The sequence below is a fragment of the Castor canadensis genome, chromosome 7, assembly GCF_047511655.1.
Source record: "Castor canadensis chromosome 7, mCasCan1.hap1v2, whole genome shotgun sequence".
Taxonomy (NCBI): domain Eukaryota; kingdom Metazoa; phylum Chordata; class Mammalia; order Rodentia; family Castoridae; genus Castor; species Castor canadensis.
Genome location: NC_133392.1, coordinates 53,183,299 through 53,197,451, shown reverse-complemented (window position 1 = coordinate 53,197,451; position 14,153 = coordinate 53,183,299). Strand labels below are relative to the sequence as shown.

General features: G+C 39.3%; 1 protein-coding gene across 5 annotated transcripts in view; it reads right to left on the bottom strand.

Annotated features, from left to right (window-relative positions):
- Positions 1–14,153, bottom strand: part of Cabcoco1 (ciliary associated calcium binding coiled-coil 1) — a 179,095-nt gene that overhangs the window by 35,277 nt on the left and 129,665 nt on the right. Inside the window, exon 7 of one of the 5 annotated variants that reach the window (XM_074078951.1) lies at positions 7,107–12,215. The exons of 2 other annotated variants lie outside the window; for them this stretch is intronic. Coding sequence is in view for 2 of the 3 variants with exons in the window: in XM_074078949.1 (XP_073935050.1) it covers positions 12,165–12,215 (51 nt within the window). In the remaining variant the exon portion in view is untranslated. Of the gene's footprint in view, positions 1–7,106; positions 12,216–14,153 lie in introns of those variants that run through there. 2 more of the 5 variants (XM_074078949.1, XM_074078939.1) reach the window with 2 other exon arrangements.

Sequence of the window (14,153 nt, the reverse complement as noted above, 5' to 3'; positions counted from 1 at the left end):
TATTCAAAATAGCATCATCATGCAATATTTTATTCTTTGTGACTTTCTTTTGATTAGCATAATGTTTTAAAGATTCATTTTTGTTATAGCATGCTTAAATATGTCATTTCTTTAAATTGTCAAATAATATTCCACAGCATGGGTATATTACATTTATTTATATGCTCATCACATGAGACATTTGGGTTGTTTCTATTTTGGGACAATTATGAATAATGCTGCTATGAAAATTTGTAGACAAGTTTTTGCATGAACTTTTATTGTCATTTCTCCTGGGTATATAACATAGAGTCATATAGTAACTCTATGTTTAACACTTTGAGGAACTATCAGATTGTTTTCTAAAGTGATGGCACCATTTCACATTCCTACCAGTAATGCATAAAATTTCTAATTTTTCCATGTCCTTCCCAACACTTGCTATCATCTGAATTTTTTTTAAATAGCTATCCTATTGGATGTGAAGTGATTACTCTCAGATCAAAACTATGTTCTCCCTTTTCCTATGTTCCCTGGTGGCTCATTACTAACAGTAAAATCCAAAGTCCTTACAATAGCTTTTAAGGTCCTATGTGATTTGCACCCTAACTCTCTCAATGCAACTCTCCACTCATTTCCTGCCACTTCCCCTTTGACTCAGACTGCTTAACTTGGTCTCAAAGCTTTTGCAGTAATGGTTCCCTTGGTCTAGGACATGCTTTCCAGATAGCTACAGAATTTTCTCTCCCACCTTATTTGAGTCTCTGCTCAGTTGTTACATTCTCAGTGGGAACCTGTTTATTCATTACCTCTCAGCCTTTCCTAGCACCTTTTCCTCCAGAATCTTCCTCCATGGCTTTTAACACCGTCTGACACCATGGATTTTACTTTTGCATAGCCAGGCTCTCCTCACAAAATGTAAGTTCTCTGAGACAAGGAATCGTGCCTTCTTATTCCTCTATTCCTCTCCATGTAACTTAGGACAGTGCCTAGAACATCCACAGAGCGCAAAAGATATTGAGTGAATAAATAAAGGGATCACCTAAGAGAACTCTGTGCAACTTTTCTTTAGGACAAAAGAGTATGCTTTGCTGTGTGTTTTTTTAGACACCACAGCCAGCAAATGGAGATATTGTGGATAGGTATTGTGAGCAGCATGAATTTGGCCTTTTCTAGTCAGGTCTAAACTACTTATAGCTTTGACAGCAATTGATATTTATAATATCAAAAAAATCTTTTGTCTTGTATTTCTTCGTTCCTTTAGGACGAGGGAAATTAGGGTAAAGTGGGACTACCATTAACATATTTGCCAGAGGAGTGATAGGGTTGGAAATTTGACTCCATTTCTTCCGCAAGCCCCCCAAAAGATGGTGCTTATTACTGTCTGGAACAAAGATGATAGGCATGCATGTGAATACAGGTGTGTGCAGTGACCATTAGACAAGGCAATTTCTGCGTAGTTTTGAGGAATTCATTTAACCTTCTGAACATATTTTCCCCATTTGTACAACAAGGGGGTTGAACTACATAATCTTTGAGGTGTCCTTAGCCATGACATTGTCTATTAGTGATACTTTTCACCTAATGAGATATTAATGGGATCCTGGGAACTGGCAACTATCAGCAAAAATTCTCCAAGTACAATTTGAACACAGTAGAACTTAATGTATTTTTGTATCTGGGTTTCAAGAGATCAAACTTTGATTTGGCAATATGGGGAACTCAGATACTATTTTTGACAAATAATTTGACTTACTGCATGATACATTGCATCTGGCAGCATCACTGACAAATCAGGGAACGAGGGCAGACTTAAGAATTTCAAAATAGTTGAAGGGCCTGAAAAGATCAACCATAATGAGGACAACAGATTCTTTTAGGAACCACAGTTTGTTTAGTAAAACCATCATTATGCAGAATGAGCTACTGAAAGCTGGAGGAGGGAGGTGTTATGTGGAGAGAAGGATTAAGAGAGAGAGAGGACAGAGCTTTGGGAATGAGGGGAGCTCAACCTGGCTAGACAAGAGCTACTCAGGTTCATAATAGATCAGTTAATTTCTTACTAAGATGTGTTTTTTGGAAGGGGAGGAACATGTTGCTTGTGAAATCATAAGGGGTAGGAAATGTTGGAGTTGGTGGGTCCTTGTTATACTTACAGAATTAACGGGCTTTGTTCCTGTAAAACAAAATGCCTATTAATCATGTTAAAGACTAGAGTTATTTTGTACTGATCTGATGACATGTTCTAAAATTGGCTTTTTCTGGGATAGTCTCAACCTGTGTGATTGAAATGCTCTAGGGCTACCTGAACATAGAAGTTCCTTAGTGGGCCAGGTTAGGGATGGTTGAGGCTGGAGCCTCAATTATGGATGGGACCTTTGACTATAACTCACTCAGAGGCTTAGAGGATAGAGGACATTGGAGACATAGTATCTAACTTTTATATCATCAGCTTAATGTCTCCATGGTCCTACTGATGCCATGTGAGCCTTGGGTATCTACTGGAGTCACTGGGGTTGTCTTGGCTTGTGATTCTCCATTTGTGGCTCTGAGTATACCATCCTAATCCTCAGACACAAGAAGGGGACTTTTGGCTTCAAGATTTCCTGTATTTTTCATGCTGAATATCAACATTGATTAATTAGTAGTGATTTCCTGGAGGACTCTATTGAGAAAGATTTCTTATTTAGGCTCAGCAGAAGGAGAATACCTTCCAGGATTAGCAATGTCTCCCATGAGTAAGAGAGCATGCATGTATGTGCAAGCCACATATTTGCAGTATCAAACCTAGTTTACTCTACCTAATCTTCACACAAAGTTGAAGCCAAAAAAAAGGAAGTGACCTGCCTGAGGTCACATAGCTAATTAGATAGCTGGGAATAAACCCAGGGTTTCCTTTCTTGGATGTCTGAGTCTTCTGAACCTGCCATACTTGGAGTTACTTTCATAAAGCCTTTTGTTCCCTAACAATAGTCACAAAATGTGTAGGAAAACATGAAACTGGGGCGAATTGGGTATATGACCACACATAAATACCCTGCTTTGTGAAGTACTATCAACTCTGCTTTTGTTCTTGATTTGAATGGGCCCCAAATGGCACGTCTGGTTGTATTATCTGTGAATACTGAAATACTACGGGGACTACAGAAACACAATTCTTTGAGCAATTAACCTTTTTTTAAAAAGTTATATATTGAGATACATTGACTGTGTATATTTGTTTCAAATATTTTAGCTTCAAAACATGATATCAGGCCTTTATCTTTGGAATTGTCAGTATCTGATTTTCTCTTAAAGGTAAAGTTATTAACTTAGGTCTTTGAAGGTTTTCATTTTATTAAAAGGGCTTTCTAATGGACATTGATTCCTACATTTTGCCCCAAGCTGCTCAGAGTGGAGGCTGCTCTTCAAGATTGTCTTTGGGGTTCAATAGCAACTCTTACTTCCACTGTGGAGTAATAGTCTAATTTCTTCTTGGTAGGTAGAATCAATCTCCACAGGCCATAACTCTCATTTTTTCTTTTTCTTCATTTCTTTTTCTTTTGGGAGGATGGTTACTGGGGATTGAACCCAGGGAATCACCTTTGTTCTGGAAGCACTGCACATCTGAGATACATTATCAGCCATTGTGGTTATTATTTTGTTTTTGAGATAGAATCTCACTAACTTTGCTCAGGCTGGCCTCAAACTTGTGATCCTTCTCCCTCTGCCTCCCCAGCAGCTGGGATTACAAGAGTGTACCATCACACCCAGCTTCATAACTCTTTTTGTTTGTTGATTCAGACGCATGAGGAGAGTCCAAGATCAGCAGAGCATAAAGTTGTGGGAACAGGACACAACAATTTTGTTAGTGGGTTATAGGTATGATGGTAAATGATACCACCCCATTTTTACCCTGTGATTCCTGGACTCATGAAACTTGGCTATGGGAGAAACAGAACCATATATTGAAAGCTGATTCAGAGAATATGTAACTTTCTGCAGTACCTTGCCCAAGTACTGCAAAGTATTGTGACATGGCTGACACTGTGAAACCTCAAAGAACCTTTGCACTTGTTCTATCAAGCCAGCTACTTTTAGGATGTTGGGGCACCTGATCAGACTGGTGAGTCCCATTAAGTATAGCCCCATTGCCACATTTCTTTTGCTATGAAGTGAGTTTTTGGTTAGAATCAATGCTGTGTGGAGTACCATGATGGATAAGGCATTCTGTAAATCCCTAAATGGTAGTTTGGGCAGAAGCATTGCATTCAAGGACAGCAAATACATATCCAGAATAACATCAGTAAATACAAAGTGCAGGTCCCTTCTATGATGGAAGTGATCCAGTGTAATCAATCTGCCACCAGATAGCTGGCTAATCACTCTGGGAATGGTTACATATCAGAGGCTCACTGTTGTTCTTTACTGTAGAAAGATGAGGCTTTGAGTGGTGTTCATAGCCAGATCATCCTAGGTAGGTAGAAGTCCATGTTGCTGAGACGTTGTACAATGTCTACCTTGTCCATCAGCCTATTGGATGATGGGAGGGGATGATGGGGAAAGAGGCAGATATTCTATTCACTTAACTATTAAAATCTTTCTTTGTTGATGTCTTCTTTTGGTTAGCATTCATAAGGGAAACAAATATCTTCATTTTTTTGGCCCACTCAGTGATATATCCACACACCTCCCCCAAAACTTCTTTGTTACTAATTTTAGATTATTTTCCTTCAAATGACCATCCGTCCAACCAAACTATTAGCTAAGGCTCATGAATTGATATGTAGTTGCAGGTCTGGCCTTTTCTCCCCTCAAGTACGGTGTACAACCAAATATGCTACCCAGTGTTCTGCCTTCTGGAAGAACATTGTCCTTTATGAATGCCCCAGAGAGAGGATATAGTGCCCTAGGTATCCTTTTGGGTGGTGCCTGGATAATATACAGAGCTATCTGTAAATCAGGGTGGAGTCTTCTCTTCCTCTTTAAGCTGATTGTAGGAGATTCCCTGAGAGGCCATAGGTGTAGATGGAGAGAGAAAAGACAGGGTAGCAGCAGTGGGAACCATGGTTCTTAATACTACTTTTTCATGTAATTAACTTGTGCCTTCCTACTTGGTAGGGCCTGGTCACATGTATACCATTTTAATTTGATGATAAAATGTTTCTGAGCATGCTAAATTTTCTGTCCTGGTAGATGCAAGGTTGATTTTCTCATCATATCATTACTTAATTTACCAGTCGAACCCCTACAAAAACTGGATGGGTTCTGGAAGTCAACCATGCACACCACCAGACTCTCAAGCAAGTAGTGGTTGAAACAAATCTCAAGCAAGGTGTGCTGAATGTGGTATTTTTGCTGGTGCAGGTTCAAATGGTTTCAGATACGTAGACCTGTATGGGGTCATTGACCTAGTGAGTGGACTTTTTTTTTTCGTCACCATCAATAAGAAAGACCAGAAATAACTCACATTTATGTGGAAAGGACATTCTTGCTCCAGGGCTTTGTTATTTCTCCTTTTCACTGTTGTCATATAGTTTGAAGGGATCTGAACCATCTTGACATTGGATAGAGCATCATACTGGTATGTATATCAATGACATCATATTTATTAGATCAAGTAAGCAAAAAGCAGCAATTAAGTGAAGGTTTTGGTAAAATATATGTGCTCCAGAAGGTAAGGGTAAAGGCTGCGAATATAATCGTTGTATTGGTGAAGGTTTAGATATTGGGTTGTACATGCTGAGATATCACCTCCAAGGAAAGGATAACCTTGTTTCATTTCTCCATTTTTACTACTAAGAAAGAAGAGTGTTTAATAAGTTGTTTTGGTTTCTGGGGCAGCATATTACACACTTGGTAACACTGCTTCAATTCATGGAATTCTGCCAGTTTTGAGTGGGGCCTAGACCAAGAAAGAACTGTATAGAAGATCTAGTCTGCAGTGTGAGCAGATCTGCCATTTGAGCCATAAGACCTTTGGTGGTGTAAGTAGAAAAGACTATATAAAGTTTATGGTAAACCCCAGAAGGATCACAATGTAGAACCTTAGGGTTCTAGAGTAAGGCTATGGTAACCACATTAGAGAACTGTAGAGCTTTCAAAGATTGGCTTCAGAGGGGGTGGGGGCAGGGGGGAGAAATGAACCAAGCCTTGTATGCACATATGAATAATAAAAGAAAAATGAAAAAAAAAAAAAAGATTGGCTTCTAGTGTGCTCCCAGTCCCTGGGAGGACAGAATATCCTTGCAAGGACAGAATAGCCAGCCTTTGCCATTAAACAGCCTCATGGCTAAAGCCATGCACCCTGAACTGGACTCATTCAGATCTGTGAAGATCAGGTAGACCTATCATCAACCCATCATCATTATCATTATTATCATCATCATCATTGCTATCATCACTGGTCATCATCCATGAGCAGGGTCAGAAGGTTGAAGTAAGTGGTACAAACAAGTACATGATTAGACCCCTGGGCCATCCTTCTCTTTGGCCTACTCCTTACCCCTTAGCACACTCCTATGGCCACAGGGAGGGCTCCTTGTAACCAACTGATGGAGGAGAAGAGAACAGAGCTTAGTTCATAGATAGGCCAGCTCAGTAGTGCACAGAAGTCAAGAACAGACTGTTGATGCTCTATTGCTCTGCCCATAAAAAGTAGTAGTGAGGCAAGACAGTCTTAGGGCACAGTGCCTCATGGGGTACACTTGGTCCTCCACTTTGTGTGAAAAGTTAAGTGCTCCAGAAAAGAATACATGGAAAGGATGCACACAGACATATTATTGATGGAAAATGGCTGGGTTGATTGGTCCGGGGCCTGAAAAGCATATGATTAGAAGGTGCAGGACAAGATCTGGAGAAAGGCATGTGAATGAACACATGGAAATGAATATGCAGGAAGATCTTTGTATGGAGCGTTACCACCACCTACCATTCTCCATAAAAGTGGCTATGGAAAGCATGTGTTTCCTAAATGGCTGATGAGTTGGTTGATTTATTATTTGGGTTTTAGATTATTTACTGCCTTTTCAGAGAGAGCTTGCTTGACCAACTTACCTTAGGTCTTTTCCTCGATACTGTATCACATCATCTTCTTTTATTTTTTTCATTATACTTACATGAAATAATTTTACTTATATATTGTCTGCATTTTTTATTAGTCTCCCACTAACAGAGAAGAGGCATCTTTGTCTTACTCATCACTTTATCTTCTATGTGACAACCATTTCTTAATATACGTTTAGTACATATTTGCTGAATAAAGGAATAGGGCTCAAGTAACTCCATGCACATATTCCAAATATTCATTGTCAAAGTGTTAGAGCTGGGTTTTGAGTGCTATCTTTGTTATGTGTCTTAATTTCTTTATCTACATGTAAGAATGATAATAATATCTAACTTTGTGTCATTGTAAGAATTAAAGGAGTTAGTATATACAGATGGCTCCCAACTTATGATGGTTTGACTTAAGAATTTTCTGACTTGGCAATTTTGCAAAAGCAATATGCATTCAGTAGAAACCATACTTTGAATTTTGATCTTTTCTTAGGCTGGGAAAATATGCATTATTTTACTCTGTCAAGATGTTGGGCAGAAGGAGCCAGCTGTATCTCTCAGTCAGCCATGTGATCACAAGTGTAAGCAACTGATCCTCAATAGTGGACTGTGTTGCTAAGCTATGATGTAGATTAGGTGCATCAAATGTGTTTTTTGACTTAGGATATTACAATGGGTTTATCAGGATGTAACCCTTTCTTAAGTCAGAAAGCATCTGTAAAAATATTTAGAACAATGCCTGACAAATATTTGGCATGGTAGAAGTGTTTGTTATTATTAAGTAGTGTAAATAAGACTTCAATTTGGATCAGATTGTCTCTTTAGCTTTGAGAGAGCCTAAAAGTGGCATTTTTGAGGGAAAGGGTAAATTATGGGAAAAGGAACAGTGACTACTAAAAGGAAAGGGTTGGTATTTAATATAAAGGTACCTTCCTAATCTCATCAATCCTTGTGTATTGAATGCTTATACATTCCAAGCACAGTGGTGGGTACTTTGAGAAACCCAAAAATAACTACAATATAGTCTCTGTTTTCAAATAGATCTTGCCCTAGACATGTTTTAATGCTTACAACCATATCATAGAGCCTCAGGTTATAAGAGCAGTATGGAGCAGATAATGTCCTTCTTTAGGGCTAAAGATAGTCATGTTTGTAACACCTACTGTCATTTCACACCATTTGTACACTTCTCAAGCCAGGTATATAGACACGTGTGTAGAAAACCTAGTAAGTCTTCCTCTAGCATTGACTCCAACTTCATTTTGATGGAGTCTTCCTCTAGCATTGACTCCAACTTCATTTTGATGGAGCCACTGAATTTTTTCTCTAGCCTACCCTTTGTCTCATCCAACAAAGAACTAATGGCTGCCTTTGAAGATGCTTGACCTGACTCATCTAGGACTTGACTTTTGTACTCCTGATGCAGAAGACCTGAGGCACTGCTCAGAAGATATTTATCCATCAGGACTGCTTGGGTTTATGCTACTGGCTGATGGAAGCATGTGGCCACATTTTTATTCTTGACACTGAAAAGTTTACCCCAACTACTCTTGCAATGAGCTGTATTTAACTTTGCCTGGTAGTTTGTGCCAGCATTGTTTCCTGAATACTCCAGTGACTACTGAGCTTATATTTACTGCATGATTTAACTGTAAGTTTTACTCTTTGGGTTGAACTCTAAGCATCAAGGTAAATCACAAATCTCATTATGCCTCAGTTTGCAGATTTGTTCATTGCCACTGCCACAGTAGATTCTGCATTTCTGACAGAGGAGGGGATGATTTTTATGTAGGATGCTAGGAGACTCATTGCTTTGCTAATATTAGGAATATGGTCTTTTCTAATGTAGATATGTGTGAAAAATTCATATCCAGCAGCTTATTTTGCTCTTCCTTTCCCTGTGGCAACATATTGTCAGCTTCTCCTATGCTCTTAGTCTCAGGAAAGGTTATATGTTGTTTTAATAGCATGTGTATATAATGCCCATTAGTGCTAATGGGATATATTCTTTCATTGGGACATAATCGCTGATAGCATGCAAATCAGCACATTCGTTCTTCTTCAACGTTTGCTGAAGGCTGTGCTCTTGGGCAACATATGGTCTCTAGTCACCTCCTTACTCTGCTCTGAAAATTTTCCGTTACACATCTTAATCATCAAATTTTTCCTTTCTGTTTAAGAAATGAATTAAGCCAGTAAAACTCGAGATGACAACCATTTTTAGATGGGAAAGAATCTTTTATCTCCTTGCTTCCAAAACCTATTGTTGCATTTTTATTTTTCATTTATTTTACTTATTTTTTACATTACCAATTAGCACCTCAAAATGATTTGACATGCATAGAGTGTGAATTATAAAAATTCTAGATTCAATGCTGCTTTTGTTTTGTTCTGGAGAAAAAAATCCTTTTATCAACTGATTGTGCAAGCACAAGGAATAATAATTTAAGATGCAGTAATAATAGTATTTTTCCAGATAGTCAATAGTTTAGAAAATGTGTGGTTCTGAGAAAAACTAATCTGATGAAAACCCAGAAAGAAGAATAAATATTGAGTGAACACTTACTATATATCAAAAACTGCATTTCACTTATATCATTTAATTTTTTAAGTAGACAAAGCAAATAAAGTAACTTGTTCAGATTTTTTCAAGTAAGTATATAATTGTACAAATAGTGGGTTTTATTATAACATTTTCACACATATATACAACATACTGTGATCATAGTCATCCTACCACCCTCTCTTATACCACCCTCTCTGCTGCTGACCTGCCAGCCCCTCCCCCTTATAGGCCCCCTTCTACTTTTATGTCTTTTTTTTAATCTAGATTCTGCATATGAGAGAAAACTTGTGATATTTGTCTTTCTTTCTGCATCTAGCTTATTTTGCTTAACATGGTATCTTCAGTTCCATCCATTTTTCTTCAAGCGACATGATTTCATTTTATGGCTGAATAATACTCCATTGTGTATGCATCCCACATTTTCTTTATTCATTCATCTGTTGATGGGCACTTATGTTGATTCTATAGCTTGCTATTGTGAATAGTGCTGCAGTAAACATGGGTGTGTAGGTGTCTTTACTAATTTACACTTCTTTGGATACATGCCCAAGAGTAGTGTAGCAGGGTCCTATGGTAATTCTATTTTTAGTTTTTTGAAGACATTTCATTCCGATTTCTATAGTGACTTGCCTAGGTATATTCATGCATTTGGACACTCATTCTTTCACTAAAAAATAATTACTGATCACTAGTCACTAGTTTGCTCCTAGGCATTGCACAAGGCACTAAAGAGAACACAATGCACATGACAGCCTTGGTCTCCATACATATGGGCTTTGCAATGAAATTGTGAGGACATATAAAATGTACTTAAGCCAAAAAAACACATAAAAAAATAAATGGTTGGTAAAAGCTCCAAGAGGCAGTATGTAGGATGTTGAGACAGAGAGTGATTGGGGGTACAGGGTAGAAGGAGCTCCTTTGAGCTTGGATTCCACATTTCAAGTAGAGACAGGAGCCATGATTCAAACCTAGGTTAGTCTGGCCACCAAACTGTTCTTTGAGCTACACATCTTCTGAGTTTCATCATGATTATACTTGCTAAAAATTCCCGAGTCCCTATTTGATTTTATGCATTTCTCCAACTACCTTATGAAAAGGTGGGAATTTTTTCCCTATTTTGCAAATGAAGAAACTGAGACTTAAGAGAAGCAACTTACCCAGTACCAGTTTCTCTTCAGCCCCAATGCTCATTTTTGTTGCTGTTGTTTCTCTGTCTATTCTTGTTGTTAAGTTTTGAGAAAGGGTTTCACCTCAGCCTGGACCTCAAGCTCTCCTGTCTCTACCTCCAAAGTGCCTAGCTCTAGCTCATTTTTAGAACTAGACTTTGTAACTTTGTAACCTTCTCTGTCATCTTAGGGCCCAAGGGCTTCTATTGCTGTTGGGAACACAGATTTAGGCAATGTGGACAGGCTAGTGGAAAAGCTCTCCCCCACCCCCATCTCCCCTTTACCTACATCACCATTTTTCTCTTTCTTTCTCTCTCTCATGCTCTCAAAAAAAAAAAAAAAATCCATGCCTGGGTCCTGGAAGTCAAGAATAAAATACATTTTAAATAGAGTTTTTCTTTAAAAATATATTTTTCAGATAAAGATGTCATGTATGCTTATTGTAGGTACTTTGGAAAATTAAGAAAGCATAGAAACATGTAAAGACAAGAATGAAAATCATTTGTAGCTCCACAGCCCAGCAAGAGCAGTATTTTGATCCTTTGCTAATTTAATCATCATAGGAACCATGAAGACATGGAAAGTGAGGTAAAGAGTGTTTAGGTAACACTCCAAAGACCATGGGCTCAAACCAACTCAGTTGGCGTGGTGGCACACACCTTTAATCCCAATATTTGGAAGGCACAAGTGAGAGGATCTAGAATTGGAGATCAGCCTGAGCTACACAATGAGACCATGTTACAAACAAACAAACACAAACATAAAACCTACTCAGGCAGTCTGAATCCAGGTCACTCTCTGCTTACCTCGCTATCTTACCTCCACATGAAGAGTTGTGTATCATTTTCTGCACACCTAGGATCATACTTTACATACAATTTTACCTTCTGCTGTTTAACATAATGTTATCTTATAGGCGTTTTTTCCATGTCCTTCAATGGTCTTAAAATGTTTCTGATGGCCACATAGATATATTTCATATAACCATCTCCCACAGATACACACTTAGGTCATTTCCATTTGTTGGTATTATTAAAAAAATAATGCCCTGGATGTCTGTGTACATAGATCTGTGATGAGCTTTTCGGTTATTTCCTCAGAACAAATTCCTGGAAGAGGATGACTTGGTCAGAATTTTTGGCATTCTTTCAAATTTTTGATGGAGTGCCAAAAAAAAAAAAAAAAGAAAAAAGAAAAAAGGAAGAAAAAAAATTGTTGATATGCATGGCACAGATTAAAATGAAGTTAAAAACTCAGGCAGGTCAGAAGTCTGTATGGGCTGAGGGATAAAAAACATCAGGAAAGACCTCCTTCAGGAGGTGGAGTGGAGCGTGAGCTGACTTGGAAGCCAAGGGGCAGGGGTCTCTCTGGGGACCCAAGGCTATCTGGGACTCTGGGGGCCTTTCTTCCTGAAGTCAGTTGACTTGGGCAGAAGTATGGTGAGAGAAGGCTTCACAAAGCAGGGCCTGAAAGAAAGACCAAAAACAAATTTCCAAGTTAGACAGGCTGTAGGAAGAGGTCAGTGGGTCTTTCAGGCAATGGGAGCCATGCAGGCAGCTGGTCTGAAGTGTGAGAGAACACAGGGGGACTTGAGCAGAGCAGGGGAAATTTGAGGGGTGAGCTTACAAGAGGTCCTTGACAACACCCAAAAAGGTCTGGCCATCATGTTCAGGAAGATAGACATTTTTGACATAGCAACAGAGAGTTGCTGGAGTTGGGGCTCAAGAAGAGATATGATCACAACCGCCTTGTTGATAGGCTGCTGTTATGCCAGGGAGCAGACAAGATGGACAAGGATGAGGACAGAACAAGACCTGCATGGGAGCATGCTTTCAGGACCTGGAGGGGTCTTAACACAACACAATTGTGCTTCTGGTCTCTTTGCCTGTGGCTGGGCCTGTGGTAGTCTTCATCATTCCTCGTGCTTCGCCAGGAGGAGCATAGATTGAATATTTATAAAACCCCACATGGAAATGAAAAAGCTGCAAAAACAAAGAACACAAACACTTCCTCTCTGTTGTTCAGAGTTTAGCATCCAGGAGAAGTAAGCGTGTATGTCAGAGCAGAAAAATAATGTTGCAATATACTTCCTTAAACAAATTCAGTTCATCATGGCTGGGGCAGGCGGTGGGGAGGCCAGTCAGAGTGCCTGCCGCTGTCGGTGCTGGCTGCTCCTTTCCAAGCAGACAGGTCACTCAGCGCCTTTTTAGCAGGCAATTATTTTGGGGAGTGATTGAAGATTTCGATCAACCAATCAAGCTTTTACAGAAGCTACTTTCTTTGATTATGTCTCCGGTCTTTAACTTAGGGAGAGGTTTTCCTCTGTATGGCTTGACAGCCTCAAGTTTTCAATTAATTTCTCTCTCCCCACCTCCTGCATCTTGCTTTTGCTTTCACCTAGGGGTGGGGGAGGCACTGTGGAGTTCATAGGCTCAAGGAGCTCCCAACGTGAGCTGCCACTGTGGGCCTTAAAGGTATCCCAAACTTCTTTCTGGCCTTCCTTCTATGAGAAAGGTCCTGCGAAAGAGCAGAGGGACTCATGAACAGGAGGCTGAGTGAAAGAGGGCAGTTGGGAAGAGGCTCTGTAGGATGTAGCGGATTGTGATGTCTGGGTGGCTGGATCCAGGAGCAGCCCCAGCGCCATGCCGAATGAAGCAGAAGGCATCGGTGTTTTCCAATGCAGGAGGCGTTATCCTTGCTTCAAAATGTGCTATTTTGAATTTTAATGGATACGTATCTATTTCAGTGCAATTTATTCTACAGAAATTATTTCCTACCTTTTAAAATAATTGTTTTGCATGTCAGTAACTTAAATGAAAATATTAGGTAAAATAATTCAGATGTTGTGCAGAAGGTGGTGACAGTTTTAAAGGTGGCACATGAATGCCTTAAGAGTAGGAGGCACTGGTATCGTAGAAAGAATTTTTGAATTAGAGACAAGGATCCAGTCCAAGCTTCACCCCTTACTGAATGCATGCCTGTGGGAAAATTACTTGGTATCTCTCGGACTCAGTTTCCTCAACCGTAAAATAGACATGAAATACCAACTTTATTGCATTTTTGTGGGATTTAGAGATTCATTTGCTCACTCACTATTCTTTTAATCATGAAATATTTATTGAGTGCCTGCTCTTGCTGTTCACTATTCTGGGCATGGTACACACAGCAGTGAATCCAATAAAGTTCCCTTTCCTCATGAAGCTCCCATTCTAACTGGAGTAGATGATAAAAGTGTAGACAAGTATGCAAGAAACTAAGAACTAAGAAAAAATACAAAAGAGTAAGGGAGGAGCTGTAATACAGCCCTAAGACAGAGTGCTAAGTATGTTTGCTGAAAAGCAAGGGGGTCACAGTGTCATGGGAGTGGATAGAGGAAGGGGGAGAAAAGAGGACATGAGGTCAAA